General features: G+C 45.9%; 1 protein-coding gene and 1 pseudogene across 1 annotated transcript in view; one reads left to right on the plus strand and one right to left on the minus strand.

The window, feature by feature from the left end:
• Positions 1 to 3,846: 3,846 nt before the first annotated feature.
• LOC125351156 lies at positions 3,847 to 7,061 on the minus strand (annotated as a pseudogene).
• A 1,162-nt stretch (positions 7,062 to 8,223) lies between these two features.
• Positions 8,224 to 17,522, plus strand: part of LOC125351356 (protein Largen-like) — a 138,726-nt gene continuing 129,427 nt past the window's right edge. The window contains exon 1 of the mRNA XM_048346038.1: positions 8,224 to 8,382. Coding sequence (XP_048201995.1) covers positions 8,224 to 8,382 — 159 coding nt within the window. The remainder of the gene's footprint in view (positions 8,383 to 17,522) is intronic.

Consider the following 17,522-nt stretch of genomic DNA (forward strand, 5'->3'; position numbering starts at 1 on the left):
GAGATGTGGCCAATTAGAACTCTGTTAAATGATTGATTGAAATGTAAACTTGTTCAACAACTCTAGAAAACAGTATGGAAGTTCCTCATAAAAGCTTCCTTATATCCTAGTCCTGGTAATTTACCCAAATGGACACACTAAAGCTACCAGCACAACCATGTTCATTGGGCATTATTTACCATAACCAAAATAAGAAATCGGCTCCGATGCTCCTCAGTGGACAAATGGTTCAAGAAATGCTACACACATATATATGTATATATATTTAATCCATCAGAAAGAATGATATTGCACCATTCGTAAGGAACTGGAGAGACTTGGAGAAAATTATATTAAGCACAGTTAGACTAATAGAAACATAGGTTGCATTTTTTTCCTCATTTGTTATAACTAGATACTACCTATAAATCTACAAGAAAACACACTGGATGGTAAAAGACAGTTAAAATACACTTAGACATGATAGATTATACAGGACACCAGACACTCACAGTGTGACAAAAGGAGGATATTCTTAGGACAGGATCACAAAGGCTCAATAGTTACTTGCATATGATCATATAAAATGATATATATCAAAATGAACTTGAAACAAAAGTTTTTGGGTTTTTCTTTTTTTTTTTTTTGCCAGTCCTGGGCTTGAACTCAGAGCCTGAGCACTGTCCCTGGCTTCTTCCCGCTCAAGGCTAGCACTTTGCCACCTGAGCCACAGCGCCCCTTCTGGCCGTTTTCCATATAGCTGGTGCTGGGGAATTGAACCGAGAGCTTCATGTGTAGGAGGCAGGCGCTCTTGCCACTAGGCCATATTCCCAGCCCCTGTGTTTGCTATTTTTAAATTATGTCAGTATTAAAGGATTTCCTCCTGAAAGTGGATTTTAGGGGTCAAACATACACACATATCATGCATACATTTCATACACATCACACACAAACAAACATACTTGTAAATACTGCTGAACGTTCATAAAGAAACTAAAGATGATCACCTGTGATCAGTAGGTCACTTCTTAAAATCACCAGATGATTTATGATAAAACCTGGAGTGTAATGAATAATAATGCCAAAAAGAACAAAATTTAGTATACATTTAGTATACTATTCTTTTTTATTTAGAGATCTATGATTTTGTCTAAGTTTACCATATGATTTTGGTTTGTACTCAGTTTCAGATAGCTGTTGTTCATAAATACATTTATAGAGAGATTCATTATATTTGTGTGTGTGTGTGTGTGTGTGTGTGTGTGTGTGTGTGTGTGTTGATAGTGAGGCTTGAACTCAGGGCTGGGGCACTGTCCCTGGCTTCTTTATGTTTTGCTCAAGGCTAGCAGTCTACCTCTTGAGCCACACTGCCACTTTTGTTTTTTTCTGTTTATGTGGTGCTAAGAAATTGAACCCAGAGCTTCATGTATGGGATGCAAGCACTCTACCACTAGGCCATGTTCCCAGTCCAACACACTATTTCTTTAGACATATTTTATGGAGTGTTGCTTTAACTCAGCTTTGAAGAGTGGAAGATAGTAACAAGCATGACAGATACCAGTACTGAGACACTTCAAGCTTTCCTATGTGGGTCCAATATTTGACTTTTATGTCTCTAAACTGTCCTGAGACTTTAAAACCAGGGTCTAGGGATTCTCTCATTTGTGCCATGCCTCAAGCCCCATTTTTGTATCAGTGATCTTTTTAAGTAGAATCTTGTTTTATGCCTGGGCCAGTCTAGGCTATGGTTCTTCTACTTGTGCTTTTCTGTGTCACTGGTGATTATAGACACCAACAACCACATCCAGCCATTGATTAACATTTTTATGCCCAGATTGGCTTTGGCCCCAATTCTTTGATTCTGATTCCTTTCTCTCAAGTAGCTAGGTTTAAAGGTTTGATCCAACTTTCTAACTTTTCCATTTTGAGTTAGCGTGACATTTTGATTTAGTAGTAGTGATGTCATAGAAGAACAAATTTTTGTTGTTTAATCTTTTATGAAAGAGATCAAAAGTGGCATAGACATTTTCTTTTCTTTTTTTTTTTTTTTTTTTTGGCCAGTCCTGGGGCTTGGACTCAGGGCCTGAGCACTGTCCCTGGCTTCTTCTTGCTCAAGGCTAGCACTCTGCCGCTTGAGCCACAGCGCCCCTTCCGGCCATTTTCTGTATATGTGGTGCTGGGGAATCGAACCCAGGGCCTCATGTATACGAGGCAAGCGCTCTTGCCACTAGGCCATATCCCCAGCCCCGGCATAGACATTTTCTTATATTTTGAGATTTTTTTTGTCACTGGAGAAGAAAACATTAGTTTTTTTCTCTTGTCTAGAATTCTGCTATGAACTACTTTGAGTTTTCCAAATTTCTTTACTCTTCTGTTGAGTCAAAAATTCAAATGTAGACAAGCCATATTTTCTCTTTTTCCCTCACATTAGCTGATGCCATTTCTGGCCATTTATCTTTATTCAGATATGAAATAATAAGATCACTAATGAACTGGAATTTTTACTGTAGATGTTTAAAAACTTGATATAGTTTTTTTTTGGGGGGAAGGGGAAGTTAAAAGGTTAACTGTTAATTGACATGAACTTTTGATAATCAGTTGATTTTTTTGGTATTAAAAACCCGAGAAAAAGAAGATCAACCTAACCTATATGGAATTTAGGGAAGAAATGCAGAACCTGAAGTATGGAATAGCTACCCTTCTTTCACTAACTCATTAAAAATGCCAATTATACATTTTCAGTCAAATTTTGCTTTTTAAAAAACCAAATCAACCTTATAATTCAACAATCGAATCTAAAGATGTACTTGACAATAAAGCACATCTGTGTATGGAGTGAGGTTTCACAATTGTCAAATATATTATCTGCAAATACTCAATAAACCACTCCTCGTAGGTCTTTTGTTAAGTGGAATCATAAAGAACTGAAGTTTTATTGCTCAGTTGGAGAAGTGAAGAAGTTGAAGATGTGATAAGTGTGTGTGTGTGTGTGTGTGTGTGTGTGTGTGTGTGTATATATAAGCCAGTTAACACAAGAATAACTGACATATTTAACTTGTTCAGTTCAGACCAGACACGTTAAATCTCCATTTTTATGAAGTTAAAAATTACAATTCCAACAGCCCACAAACAAAATAAAAATATTATAGAAATTAGGACTATGTTCAGAGAGATTTTTGTCCAGCTCATTTTTAGCACCCCAAGTAAAATAAAAGCATCCATGACTATCAGGTGAAAACAAAATGAATATCACTGGAATCAGTTATTTTTCTCCACTGAGGTATAAAATCTATATAGAAATTTGATACTATACTGTAACAAATTGTACTTCTCATAGTTCTGTTTCGATTTTTAACCCAGTTTAACATAGTTTTTTAAATTGTATAATGTTTTCATGATTTTGAATCTAGTTCTTTCTTTTCTTTCTCATTTATTTTTTATATCAATATGCATATACTAGCTGCCAGTCCTAATTAGGAAAAAAAATCTTGGAAATCTCTTCTTCGTGACAGCACGTTCAGCCGAAATCACTGACGTGCAAGCGAACCACAGAAGGCGCAGCTTTCCAGAAAGCATATCTTGTTGATTGTGTGTCTGAATATTCGTTCCCATGACCCTGGATGAAAAACGCTTTCCATCTTGTTAACATCATTGCACGCAGTCTCCCTACTGTGCATTTTCACGACCTTGGGCAGGAAGGCTGGTTCACAGCTCGTGAAAAGCTACAAGTCTGAGTGTAATGGCTGATAAACCTCACATCCTGCAGCAGACGAATGCATTTTTCCTTTTTTTGCTACTTAAGAATGTGGCAGAAATGCGTGCCCAGGTAGCCAGCCAATCCTTCTTTTTGTTTTTGTAAACTTGGTCTCAGAACATTTCTGGGAGGGTGATGTCTTGAAGAAGCCACTGTTGGGGCCGGCTTCTATTGCCGTCTCTTGTGCTGGCCACCGGGCTACCCCCTCTTCTGTGGCTTTACCCAGGCACTGATTACTGTTCACATGCTGCAGGGTTAATTTCACTGGGTCATACTCCCAGACTTGGTTGCCTTTTAGGTGGTGGCATTTGAGCGTGGTAATGGGCCATTAAGTTTAGAAACATCCAAAAAAAAAAAAAAGTCATCTGTACTAATGTCGTTATTGTCAGTATAAGAGAAAACCTGATTACCTCCCATACCATGACAATTAAAAATGCCAACTTTTTCCCTTTCTTTTCAAGCCATGTTATCTAGACGTTGATTTGTTTCCACATTTCCTATCTTGCCTAGTGCGACATAGTGAGGTGGAACTGAGAATCAGGGTAAATATTCTCTAGGTACCAGGAGGAAGGTTTGCACTGTAGTTTGTATCTTAGACCATGATATCTCTCCATGATATATCTCCATAATTTACCTTGGCAACACCTGGAGAAATTATCAGAAGGAATTCTTGAATTCACCCATCCACATTTCTGCAAGTTGTCGGTGATTTTCACTGGTAATCTTCCCAGTCCCGTCTGGGAATGCGTAAGGTGTAGTGTTCCGAAACACACGCCCCACATGGGAGCCCGTGACTATTTCCAAAGTTCCTCCACACTGCCAAATCCTAAGGGAAGTTTCTAGGTTTTCCCTTCCCCAAATACCCATTCCAGCATCATATGTCCCAATGTCTCCAAAGTAATCTCTGTCTATTGGAAAAAGGCCTCCTGCCATGGTAGGGGTGCTGACAGGAAGAGTCGGGTCACCTTTCCTAGTGTTCACTTCTCTTTGGGGAACAGGATACCAGTGAAAATTGAGCTTCCAGTTGAAGCCACCATAGGTCATATCAGAGCCTGCCATGTACTCAAAAGGATCATCGCTGTTCACATCAGTGACAGGACAGACCACTGTCATGTTTGGTCCTGGCTAAGAGAGGCTCCCGCCAACCCACTGTACATTTGCAATGAGCAGCTACAAAGGCGATCACTTGGCCTTTGGGCACAACAGCTGCCTTTAATCCAGCTCTGATCAATCCAGAACGATTAATGACGCTACGGGCAGCTTTCAGAAGTGAAGTCCATGCCTCCTCGTGGAAAACGATCACCACACTGGTTGTGGGAAGATTGTCGGGATGGACCTTTGTTCTACACTCTTCTAACCTGACACCTGGTAAGGAGCTGTTGGGTGCTATCATCTCACTTGCCATTAAATCGAACCGATCGAGTTTCTAAACATCTCCTTCATCTTTCCTTGGTTCTCTTTAGGAATGACGACTGGTTTCCTCATTGCTCCAGGACGTCCATGAGGTTTTGTCCTGGCTCTAGACCATCCCCAGCAGGAAGTCCTTGCTCCTTTTTCTCCTCACGTCTGTTGCACGCTCCGAAGGAAAGGAGCAGGAACATATCCAAGAGTACACGAATGAAGGAGGTGGCTCCAACCGCCTTGAAATAGGCAAAATTTCTCCTAGCACTTTAAGTCAAATGTAAAATTTTAATATATGCATATATGTATAGACATTACAAATATCATGGAAAGTATCCCAATCTAGGTTCATCAGAAATCACGTTCAGGTCCTTGCGGTGACAGCGAGTGTACAACGAAGCCCCACCGGGAGGTCACAGCCCCGCAGGCCGCAGCGTGGGTGCTAGCTACTATCGGGGTGCCCCCTGCCATGTCGCCTCCCGGGCCACTGCGCCAGATGCAGCTTTATTCCTACAACTTTATCCAGAACTGGAAGAGAGCCAGGTACAGTTGGTGGCTCACACCTGTAATCCAAGCTCCTTCCAGGATGCTGAGATCAGAGGATTGAGATTTGAATACAGACCAGAGAGAAAAGTCCTGGGAACTCCATCTCAAATTATCCAGAAAAAAATGTTAGACTGTGGTGTAGCTAAAGTGACACAGAGCTAGCCAGGATCCAGAAAGCTAAGTGAGAACTGGAGGCCTGAGATCCAGACCTAGGAGCAGCACAAAGCAACAAGAATAAAAAAGAACCTGGTGGGCTGGGACTATGGCCTAGTGGCAAGAGTGCTCGCCTTGTAAAAAAGAACCTGGAAAGACGAAAGCACGTTAAAGAAAACCTATTTTTGCTTACTCAGGCAATTAAAAACACATTTCTTTAATATGTCCAAACTTTTTTTTTCTCATTTCCATTCATTCACTGCAAACATGTCTTTTTAGTATTTTCTTATTATCTTGGTACTCATAGCATGATCTTCTTTCTTTTCCTTTGCGTTACCATTTACTTCTAAGTTCCCAATGCCTTTTTTAGTGTTGTGCTGCTTTCTCTTAAGACCTTTACTTAGCTTCTGCTTTTCTTAATATTCCCTTCTTCCTTCTTCCAAATACTTTGTCAAGAACAAATATTCACTTGGGAAGAGTGATTGCTCATTAGACTCCTGAGTGGGCGTTTTGAGGACGGTTGGAAAGACTTCCTCCATGTCTGGGACGGTGTCCTAGGTGGTAGCCACCGCGAGGATTCTGCTAGGGCAAAATCAAAAAGAGAAGCCTGTTAGAAAAGGGATTTAAGGCGGCTTCAACTGGTAGCAAGAGTGAGGACCTGAATTCAATCCCAGCATCAGCAAAGAACCAAAGCTCAAAGCAATATCACACAGACACACACAGACACACAGACACACAGACACACAGACACAGACACACAGACACACAGACACACAGACACACACACACACACACACACACACACACACACACACACACACACACACCCCAAAGAGGTCCCGGGAATGTGAATTCAAGGAACAAAATGGCCGGGGGAGATTGCTATTAAGGAAATTAAGACTCTTGCTAATGAAAATGATGAACTCCTACTGAAACCAAGCCGAAGGTTTCCGCTTAGCCCCCCACCCCTGGCCCCTTGGGTCTTTTTACAGAACCATCAGAACAGATTTTCTATTTGTTTAGTATCAGGAGACCTTGACAGGACGCTGGGGGCAAACCCTTATTTAGTTCCTAGAAGATGCAAATAGCATCCCCCCCCCCCACCCCACCAACCCAGGCGCCATCATAGCAATGACAGTTCAAACAATAAGTTGCTGGCACGGACAAGTGCAACCAGGAGCGCAGACAGTGTGGGGAGGAGCTCTGGTGCGGGGCTGTCACGCGGCATGTCCACAACAACAACAACAACAACAAGGATACACCGCCGGTTTCCATAGCTTGGGGTTGGTTCGGCCCCGAGCCGTCTCGGGTGATCGCACGGACACAGCCGTGGCGCCAGTGCGCCCCTCACCCCCGCCGTCACGGTCTCTCGTGGGGGCGCCCCGGGTGCTGTGTCCACCGCGGGGTTGGGACTGGGGCCGGGAGAGGGGAGGGCGAGACGGGGAGACGCGGGATGGAAAGACGGGCAACGGACCACTCGTGGGGGGCAGGAGGGGGACCGGGGGGGGGTAACAAGTTGGCTAAGCCGCAGCCCCCGCCGCGCAGCTCGGCCTCAGTGGGGCGCGGTGACCCCCGCCCCCCCCCCGTACTTGACGTTGACGATGAAGACGGGAATGGTAGCCACGGGGAGCACGCGGGGCGGGCGTCCTGGCTTCGGGGCGCGGCGAGGCCGGGTCGGGGTCCCGCGCGCTCGCCGCCCCGCCGGGCGGGCGCACCGTTCCCGCAGGCGAAGCCGCGCGGGGCCCCGGGGCAGGGGAGGGGAGGGGAGGAGGAGGAGGAGGTGCCCTCGGGGCGGGCTGCGGGCCCTAAGTTCAAAGAGTTTACGGGGAGCCCCTGGTCCCCGCCGCCCGTCACCGGGGGGGGGGGCGGCGGGGAACGCGGAGGGGGCTGCGGGGGCTGGCGCGCCGCGGGGGAGGCGCAGGCGCCCGGCTCCGTGGCTCCGTGGCTGGGCTCGCGCGCGCCGGAGCGGGGAGCGGGGCGCGGGGGCGCGGGGCGCGGGGCGGCGGGGCGCGGGGCGCGGGGCGCGGGGCGGCGGGGCGCGGGGCGCGGGGCGGCGGGGCGGCGGGGCGCGGGGCGCGGGGCGCGGGGCGGCGGGGCGCGGGGCGCGGGGCGCGGGGCGCGGGGCGCGGCGGCCCCCGCGGGGGAGGCGCAGGCGCGCTGTGAGCCGCGCTGCAGCCGCCCCGCGCGGCGCCTCGGGAGGGCGGGCGGGCGGGCGGGCGGGGAGGGCGGGCGCGCACGGCGGCGGCGGCGGCACCCCGGGGCGGCCCGCCCGGCCCGGCCCGGCGCGGCGAGCGCCCGGCATGCGCGGGAGCCCGGGCGCGGGGGGCCGGGGCGCGCCGCAGCCTCCGCCCGCCCCGCGGCCCTGACCCGCGGCCCGCGCCCGCCCCAGCATGTCAGCCGCGCCCCCGGGGCCCCGGTCCTGCTCCTCGGGCGCCCGGGGGCCGCCGGCGGCCGGCCGAGCCCCGGTGAAGGAGCAGATCCGCGGCATCGTGGAGGGGCTGGAGCTCGTCCTGGGGGACCTGAAGGACGTGGCCAAGGAGCTGCGAGAGGTGAGCAGCCGGGGGTGAGGGGGGGAGCCCCGCGCCCCGCGCCCCGCGCCCCGCGCCCCGCGCCCCCCACGCGGGAGCCCTCGGGGAGCCGCGCGCGGAGCCCGCCGGCGCGGCGTGATCGGAACAAGAGTTGTGGGTGCGCTTTCTTCCCTTTTTCTTTCTTAATCTAGAGGAAATGGACGAGCGCGGGCACCCGAGGCGTCCGGGAGGCGCGCGGCGGGGCTCGGGGCTCAGGGGGGTGTCGGGCAGGCGGGGGGGTGCAGGGGGTGCAGGGAGGTGTCGGGGGGGTGCAGGGGGTGCAGGGGGGGTGCAGGGGGCGCAGGGGGTGCAGGGGGTGTGTCCGCTCGCAGCCCGCCGGGTGCGCTCCCCGGCCCGGCCCCCCTCGGAACCGGCCGGCCAGCGCTCGCTTCCTGCGCCCCGGGAAGGGGCCCTGGGGCCGGGCCGGGAGGGGAGGGGCGGTGGGGTGGGGGGGGGTGGGGGGGAGCGGGGCTGCCGGGCTCTGGATTTCCTTCCCTTTTCCTGGTCCCTGCTAGGAAGCAGGCAGCCTGGGCCGCGCGTGGGGACGCGCGGGATCCGGGACGCCCCGCTCCCGCGGTCCTGAGCGCAGCCCAGAGCCCGGGCTCCCCCGCTCCGTGCCCGGCCTCGTCCCTGCCGGCCGGCGCCCCGCGCCCTCGGTCTGAGGAGCAGGGGTCCGGGGTGCGTGAGTGCGTGTGTGCGCGAGTGTGTGTGTGCGCGAGTGTGTGTGTGCGCGAGTGTGTGTGTGTGCGTGTCGCTGCCGTCTGGCCATCCACATCCTGGCTCTTTGGAGCCCGAGCTGCCCCCCTGCCCCCCCCCCCCCGGCCTCCCCGGGTGACTTGAGGAAGAGCTGAGCGGCCCCGGCTCGGAGCGGCGGCGGGCGGGGCGGGGGTGGGGTGGGTCCGGGTCGCTCGGGCCGGCAGGGGCCGCGTCGCGGAGCCGGGGGCGCAGTCCCGGCGCGGGGCGCGCGGGGCTCGGGGCGCGCGGGGCTCGGGGCGCAGCCCCCCGGGGCCGGGCTGAGCTTCGAGGCCGAGGGAGCAGCAGTGCGGAACAAACGGGGTCCAAACCGGACATCGCGATGCTGCGTCCTCCAGCGGATGGCGGGGGCGCGGGGGCCGCGGGCGCTGCTGGCCACATGCGTGATGACGGGCCACTAGATGTTTCCCTTCTGTGATTCCCACCCAAGTTTGAGTCATCACCTCCGTGAACCCAACTCCTCGCTTCCTCCCTCCCTCCCGCCCTCCCTCCCTCCCTCCCTCCCTCCCGCCCTCCCTCCCTCCCTCCCTCCCTCCCTCCCTCCTCCCTCCCTCCCTCCCTCCCTCCCTCCCTTCCTTCCTTCCTTCCTTCCTTCCTTCCTTCCTTATTATTTATTGTTATTATTTTTTTGCCAAATTTAAAATCCGCTTGAATGATTCATTCTTTGCCAGGGCTGATTTTTGTCCATTGCAAATTCATTCCTGTAGTTTTCCCAGCAAGTAGGAGGTAATTACTACTAAGGTCCTGAGAGTAGTGGTTGACATAGACGTGAGATGTGTATTTTCAGGGCTTCTCCAGGGTTGCTATTTAATAAGTGCTTGGCAGACGGAGGACAATGAATTGAAAGTAACGTCTACAGATATTTATTTTCTGTTTGGCATGTTTGGCAAGCAGAGTTTCCATTCACAACATGATGGGGGTTTACAAATAAGCAAATGGAATATGCTCCGTATTCTTTCCACCCCACCACGCCTGATTCTCTCGGAGGTTTCCAGGATGGAGAGATGGGATGTCTCCAGCAATATTGTCACATGTTTATTTTCCTCTCCTGTCTGAGATGAAGAAAAGAGTAGTCAAAATCCCACCGCTCCTCTCCCGACGACGTTCTCAGGTTACTTGGGGCAGAAAACATAATGAGCAAGTTGTGACACACACACACACACACATACACACACAGTGACATACAGTCAGGGCTTTGCTGTGCATCGTGTTCGGTGGACATTTGGAGACCATGTAGGTCTCCAGGAAAGCCTCTCAGCTCCCTCGAGTGCCTGTTGATCTTGGTTGTTCTTGTGTCTTCATTTATTTCATCACAAAATATAAATAAACGAGCCTGTTGTTCTCTATTTTCCATCATTTAGAGATCTTTATCCAGAAAATAAAGTAATCGCTGAGGGAATACAAAGGGGTAAAGAATGAAAACCAAGTACATGAAGAGACCTGGCAAGTGAGACATTAAATTCTATTTGATGTTTTGGAAGTTTCATTGACTAACAGAGCCTATTCTAGTAAAAAAAATAAAAAGTCTCAGCATGAAAGTAAAATGTACCAAAGATAAGCGATGTAATGTCATTGTCAACCACTTTGGAATAGTATTTACCATCGCAGGCTTGAACTTGGAAATGTGTGATCTCTGACTAGACCTCACAGCCCTAGCACAGTATGAACGGGAGTTATTTGGAGAGCAGTGTATTTACAGGGCATGCTTAACCTATGGCATCCTACAGCTGTCCAGCATTTATCTTTTCTAGATGATGCTGCATCTGTGACTGAACATGCCTTTCAAGTATCTTTGAAGCAAAGAACAACTGAAAATCTGTATACAGCAAAGCTCATTAAAATAAGAAGTTATAAGTCATAAGAATCAGTGTCTTATAAATGTACATGTTGCTATTGATTTATCAATTGTCACATTTACTATTGTGGCATTTTATAATAGCATTTAGTTTTAATCTCAAACTGAACAGTTTATATCACATATAATTCTAATAAAAGTAAAATTATGTGATGGTTATTGCTATGATTTTAAGTCATAATATAATTTTGAAATCAATTAGCAGTGAGCTCTTATTAATTTAAAATGGAAAATAAATGTTTATGACTGCATTAATGTCTATCAATATTATAGTATTTGTTTTGTCTCATTCCTATTAAAATTCACATTTTAACATTTCTGTACCAACAATACTGGATGTTTGGTTAAAATTACTTTAATGTTACTTTTCTTTGTAACCTTTGAATTATAGTCACTCCTCTGAATTCAGACACTTAGGTAGATATGAAATAGTAGTAACTATTTAGAAACATTGTAATAATGAGTAATAATGAATAGCAAAACACCATTGTAGTAAGAAAGTTAAAATTCATGTTCCTTTTTCTTCACATTGAAGAAGTTAATAAATTGTAGTGAAATTCTGGAGGGTTTTGAATACTGTAACTGGCATAGGAGTTTTGGGAGATTGTTGTATACTAAGATATTTAGAAATAAGGCTATTGATGATTATTTTTGTTGTTGTTGGTTGGAGTTTGAACTCAGGGTGTAGGCATTGTCCATGAGCTTTTTGGCTCAAGGCTAGCACTCTACCACTTGAATCATAGCTCCACTTCTAGAATTTTGCTGGTAAAATGGAGATAGGGGTCTCATGGACTTTCTGCCTGGGATGGCTTGGAACTGTGATCCTCAGATCTCAACCTCCTGAGTAGCTAGGATTATAGACATCTGTACTTTATTATAAGATTCTTATTGTAAGATTATTTTAAAAATAATCTTAAATAATCTGACATCTTTGGTAGCATTGCTCTTTGTTGAAGAGCTAACTAGTAAACTCTTTTGCATGAAATGTTTTGGTTATGAAATCAGAGATACTAATGGTTGGGAGGGGGGAGACAGAGAGAGAGAGTTGAATCTCTACTAAACAGTCTTTATTTGAAAACGGAATTTATACCCGCCTCAACTTTTAATTTACACTGTTTTATACTCTTTTAATTTATACTGTTTATAAACTTGAACATACAGACTTTCTTTTTTCATGTTAGGTAAAAATATTACGAGTTGAAAAATGATTAACATACGTAGTTCTTATAGAATGGTTAATGTAGTTAGTTATTATCGCATGATTGTTGCACTGTATTCAAAGTAATTACATATGCAATGTTTTTGGAAAGTCTTTGTAAGTAGCCCCGAGTCTTACAGAGTATCAGTTAGGATGGGAGTTTGCTTTGCTTGTTTGTTTTCTCTGCCGGTGACTACTACTTAGTGATTAGACTTCTATAGATCAGCAGATGCTGATCAATGTGGCACGGAGCTGGAAAGCACTCATGATATTTTTTCTGTAAATGTTGGAAAAATAAATAAGTTAAACCTGAAGTTTAACATTAAGAACCCCAAAAACCAATAGGAAAGTCTAGTCTGGGGTTGTTGTTAATAGAATTAACAGTCATCTGCAAGTTATTTGACTTGTAAATGTGACTTCTAGGTACAAGTCTACTGCTGTAGCTTATTGCTCTGGGAAGCCTATGTAGAGTTTTTGGTTAACCAGTCCATGCATATAAAACTCACTACTAACACAGGATAAAAAGACAAATGACTAAACGCAATACTTGCAACACTGTTTGGTGTAAACCAACTGAACAACTCATGGGGGGAGAGGGAAAATGGGAGGGGGGAGGGGGGAATGAGGGAGGAGGGTAACAGTACAAGAAACGTACCCAAGGCCTAATGTATGAAACTGTAACCTCTCTGTAATTCAGTTTGACAATAAATAAGAGAAAAAACAAAACAAAAACAAAAAAACCTCACTACTAGAGTGAATTATAGAATAAGCTCTCGTTTCAAGTTATGAAGTTATAAATGAATGAAAATTAACTGGCTGTTTAGTAGTAGGAATAACTTTTCAACTTGTGTGTATGGGGGGGAGGGCTGGTCTATGTGTGCATGTATACCAGTCCTGGGGCTTGAACTCTGGGCCTGAACACTGTCCCTGAGCTTTCTTGCTCAAGGCTGATACTCTACAGTGTGAACCACAGCTCCATTTCTGGCATTTTGGTGGTTAACTGAAGGTAAGAGTCTCAGGGACTTTCCTGTCCAGGCTGGCTTTGTACTGCAATCTTTAGGCATCAGCCTTCTGAGTAAGATTACAGGTAGGAGCCACAGGCACCTGGCTCATTAAAAAAAAAAAAAACTGTATACGGTATTTTACCCTCCAAAGTGATAGGTAGCTAGCAATTGGCTAAAATACTTTATTTTTTTCCTATGAGTATGATACCTTAACATTGTTCCTGAGAGGAGACAGATTTGCAAAAAATAGCCTTCCTCTAAATGTGCTTTGTTTAAAATTTTTCTTAAGAAGATATGCAGGGACTTCTATAATTCTTCATAATCTAGAGATATAAGAACAAGCCATTAAAGCTGATACATATGTTGCTTATTTATTTTGAGGATAGAAAAATGTGTGAACATATTCTAAAATTTCCACTAGAACTTATCTTTCTGTAACAAATCCTCCCCAATGTGAATTTTTGTTGTCAGAGACCTTGAATGGTTTAGAAAGTAATCACTGATCTGTAATTATTCTTTAAAAAATATATTAAAACATTAATTTTTTCATATATTTTTACTATGTGTAGTTCCTATATTTGAAGCTAATTTGAATAAAAATTCTGAAGAATTGTAAGGAATATATGATAGCTGTGTAGTTCTATTGTAATTGAGGATAACTTTTTTCAGATTTTTCAGTAGGTTTTAATTTTTTAAATTTAAGTTTTGTTGTAAAGGTGATATTCAGAGGGATTACAATTATATAAGTCAGGTAACGAGTACATTTCTTTTTGAACAGTGTCACCCCTTCCCTCATTTTTGTTGACTCCCCTTTCCTGGGCCCCTGCCCCCTAGTTGTAAAGTTTATTTCCAACATAGTGTCTAGTGAGTATCACTGCTGAATTGGTTTATCCTTTGACCCACTGTTTCTTTGATTCTCCTTCCTTTTTCCAAATCAGATAAACTTATGTAGGAGACAGTGTACAGAAGTGTATAGAAGTGTACAAAATAGGGCTGGGGATATAGCCTAGTGGCAAGAGTGCCTGCCTCGGATATACGAGGCCCTAGGTTCGATTCCCCAGCACCACATATACAGAAAACGGCCAGAAGCGGCGCTGTGGCTCAAGTGGCAGAGTGCTAGCCTTGAGCAAAAAGAAGCCAAGGACAGTGCTCAGGCCCTGAGTCCAAGGCCCAGGACTGGCCAAAAAAAAAAAAAAAAAAAAAAAAGAAGTGTACAAAATAAAAAGTGACAACAGGGAATTTAAAAAAAGGAAAAATAAAGAAAAAATAAATAACTACAAACAGTACAATAAAAAAACTCTTGTTTCCATTTCTTGGAGTTCATTTCAATTGGCCTCATTTTATACAGTCATATGCACATAGCGATTGAGCCATTATGGAAGATAACTATAATTTTAAATTTAAAATATCTGAGATATTTATGTCTACTAAAATTATCGAACAAAGTATAAGATTTGTTTATTTATTTCTGGACTAGTTCAGAGTTCTTGATAAATATCTGAATTGAATTTTTACCAATATGAGAAGTTAGAGGCTGAGGCTACATTGCTAGGTAAGTTAGACTAATATAGAAAATGCTCCAAAATAGCAGCGAGGGATAAGTTAGCATTATATACAAGCTTGAGGCAGAATATCATATAAGCTAAGAATAGTAAGTTAAGAAGGTAGAATAGTAAAAAAGGTAAGCTCTGAGTTCTGTGGATAGCTATAGTTCACTTTGTTGTTACAAAATATTGAGCATGTTCTTTAAACAACCCCTGCCTTTGTTTTCTCCTTAAAATGGCAATAACAAATATGGTACCATAACTGGCTATGGAGATTAAATGAACGTGTATAATGTACATTAGCCATTCTCATGCCAAAAGTAAGCACAGCAAGTGTACTTCCTTGTCATTGCTATTTAAATTTATTTGAACTTCTTTGATAATTTATTCAGCAAATAGCTGTTCAGGGCCCATTGTATGCCAGATTCGATTTTGGTTTCCAGGAGAGTAGTATTGAGCTAAACAGACTACATTCTTGAAACTTCCATAGTAACAGGTGGAGGGCACGAGGGAGGCAGACTAACGTAATAAGTACGCAATAAATATCAACTACCAGAAGGTGACAGGTCTAGAAATAGGATAGAGGGTTACACTGAGATGCACAGTGAGGAGGAGGAATGGTTCCTAACAGCATTAGCGGAGAAGCCTGAAGGTGGAGGGAGCTTGTCCCGTGGAAATGAAAGGTGGCACGCTCTCAAGTGGCCTGCACAGCACCCCAGGGCCCTCCTCAGAGAGCCAGGAGGACACGGTGCAGACATGCACAAGCCAGGGGATGTGCAGCAGATGATGGGACCATCGGGCATCGCAGGGAATGCGGCTCTTCCCTGGAGGGCAGTGGACAGGGCTTGGAGCTCTGGGGCAGAAGCCGCTTGTTCTCCCCACTAGGACTTCAGGAGGAGGAGGATGGCAAGGCCAGCTACAGAGAAGGCTCGCCATCTCAGCCCCACTTGGTCTTAGGCTTCTCATTTCTCTAGAGGCACGAGGTTAGCATGGTGTTCCCCTCTACGTTAGGGAAGATAGCCGCTGATGGGAGTAGGGGTGGCCACGGCAGGCCACAGCAGGTGCTGGAAGCCTCGTGGTTATTGTTCTAAGCAAGCTCACTCAATCCTCACAATCACCCTGAGACCTGATTCTAGCTCTCGTCTCCCCGAGGAAGCAGAGATGCCAGCGGTTGACCTTGAAGGTGAATGGTGGAGTGAATGAACGCCGCAGGTCCTGCTGTCACCTTTGTCACCACTAGCCACCCCGCTTCCAGCAGTGCCATAAACTTCAACACCATCGCTTCCTCCTCCGCACTCTCTACCCCTCTATTCCCTCTATTTCTCTCCTCTTTGTCCCTTCCTCTCCCTCTTTTTGCTTTAGGTTCCTCACCCACTTCTTGGCTAGGCCTGGGTTGTATATACTCTTCCGAAACCCCGCTAGTAGGTCTGTGAATCTTGGGCTGGCCCATGCATCATCTCCCACAGTCTACTCCACCTCTCTCCTGGGGGATGTAAGCTACGTCTTCCCAGTGTCACCATGTCCAAACTTCCTCTCTTCTGTAAGCCCAGTTCTCCGTGGCCTTTCCAAGCCACTGGAAATGGCTGTCTTCTAGGCCTTGAAACTTTTATCAATTATTTTTGGGGGTCAAGCTAATATCCTCATTCATCTGGGTGTTCCAATACTGTCCTTATGGTGTTCCTTCTTTTTTGCTCTTGTTAGCTCTCAGCTCTCCTCTCCAACCGCTTTCCTTGCTTGAGCAACAGGATTCTTGCTATACGTTTCATACCCAACTCCACCTTTGGGCTCACACGTGGTATTTAGTCAAGATCGGTTCCACTCTCACCCCAGTGCGGTCTGTTCCGGCAGCTCTGTAGGTGATGAAATGCTCTTGTCTATCTTTTGTTTGCGGCATAATATTCATCAGCTTCTGATGCACTAAACAACTCATTTCACCTGCGTATTTGTTATTGTTTACTTCCCATCGCAGGGGTGTCAGCTTCTGGAGCTTGTGACTTCTTTTTTCTCATAAGTGTATAAAGTTTTTTTTAGCAATGAGTGACAGGCAGTGGATGCTTATAAACTGACTTTGTAAACAAGCAGATATTTGCCAACTGGAAACTTACCCTTCCAATTGTATCCTCTCATGGATCAAGACCATTACCTTTTATTTTTCACTGAAAATCCAACATTTACACATAATTAACACGTAAAATATGTATGAAATGCATTTGTGTGACTTTCTTATCATCTTCACATATGTGATAATTTATTATTTGGAGGGAGCTCTTGCTTTTTCTGCTTTCACAATCACTTACCCATGTTAAAGCCTTCCTCCTAAACTAAGTCAGGGCTGAGGAACCTAGCTCAGTGGTAGAGCACTTGCCTGGCATGTACAAGACCTTGGGTTGAGTCCACAGGAGAAATGAATAAGTCCATACTCGTGTGCTTTGAAACAGTCAGCGAATCTCTCAGTGTGAGCTAAAATGTTACCCCTACTGCTCATTTTATGTGTTTAGTAAAGGAAACAAACAACAGAAAAAAGATAACCCATTCCTTCCGCATGCTTCTCTTTTATGAGGCGAGTACTTTTGCCACTAGGCTGTATCCCCAGCCCTCATGCTTCTCTTTTAATATCCAGTGAGTTCCATCTTGTCCCTCTCACATGGAAATTGGGACTATTCTCTCTATATAAACCATAACTTTGGGCTGCAAATTTGGGGGTTTGCCATCAGAAAAATATTTCAATCTGACTCGAGAGTGTTCATTTTTCCTTTCAGTATACTGTA

Source organism: Perognathus longimembris, chromosome 5, assembly GCF_023159225.1.
Source record: "Perognathus longimembris pacificus isolate PPM17 chromosome 5, ASM2315922v1, whole genome shotgun sequence".
NCBI classification, from domain to species: domain Eukaryota; kingdom Metazoa; phylum Chordata; class Mammalia; order Rodentia; family Heteromyidae; genus Perognathus; species Perognathus longimembris.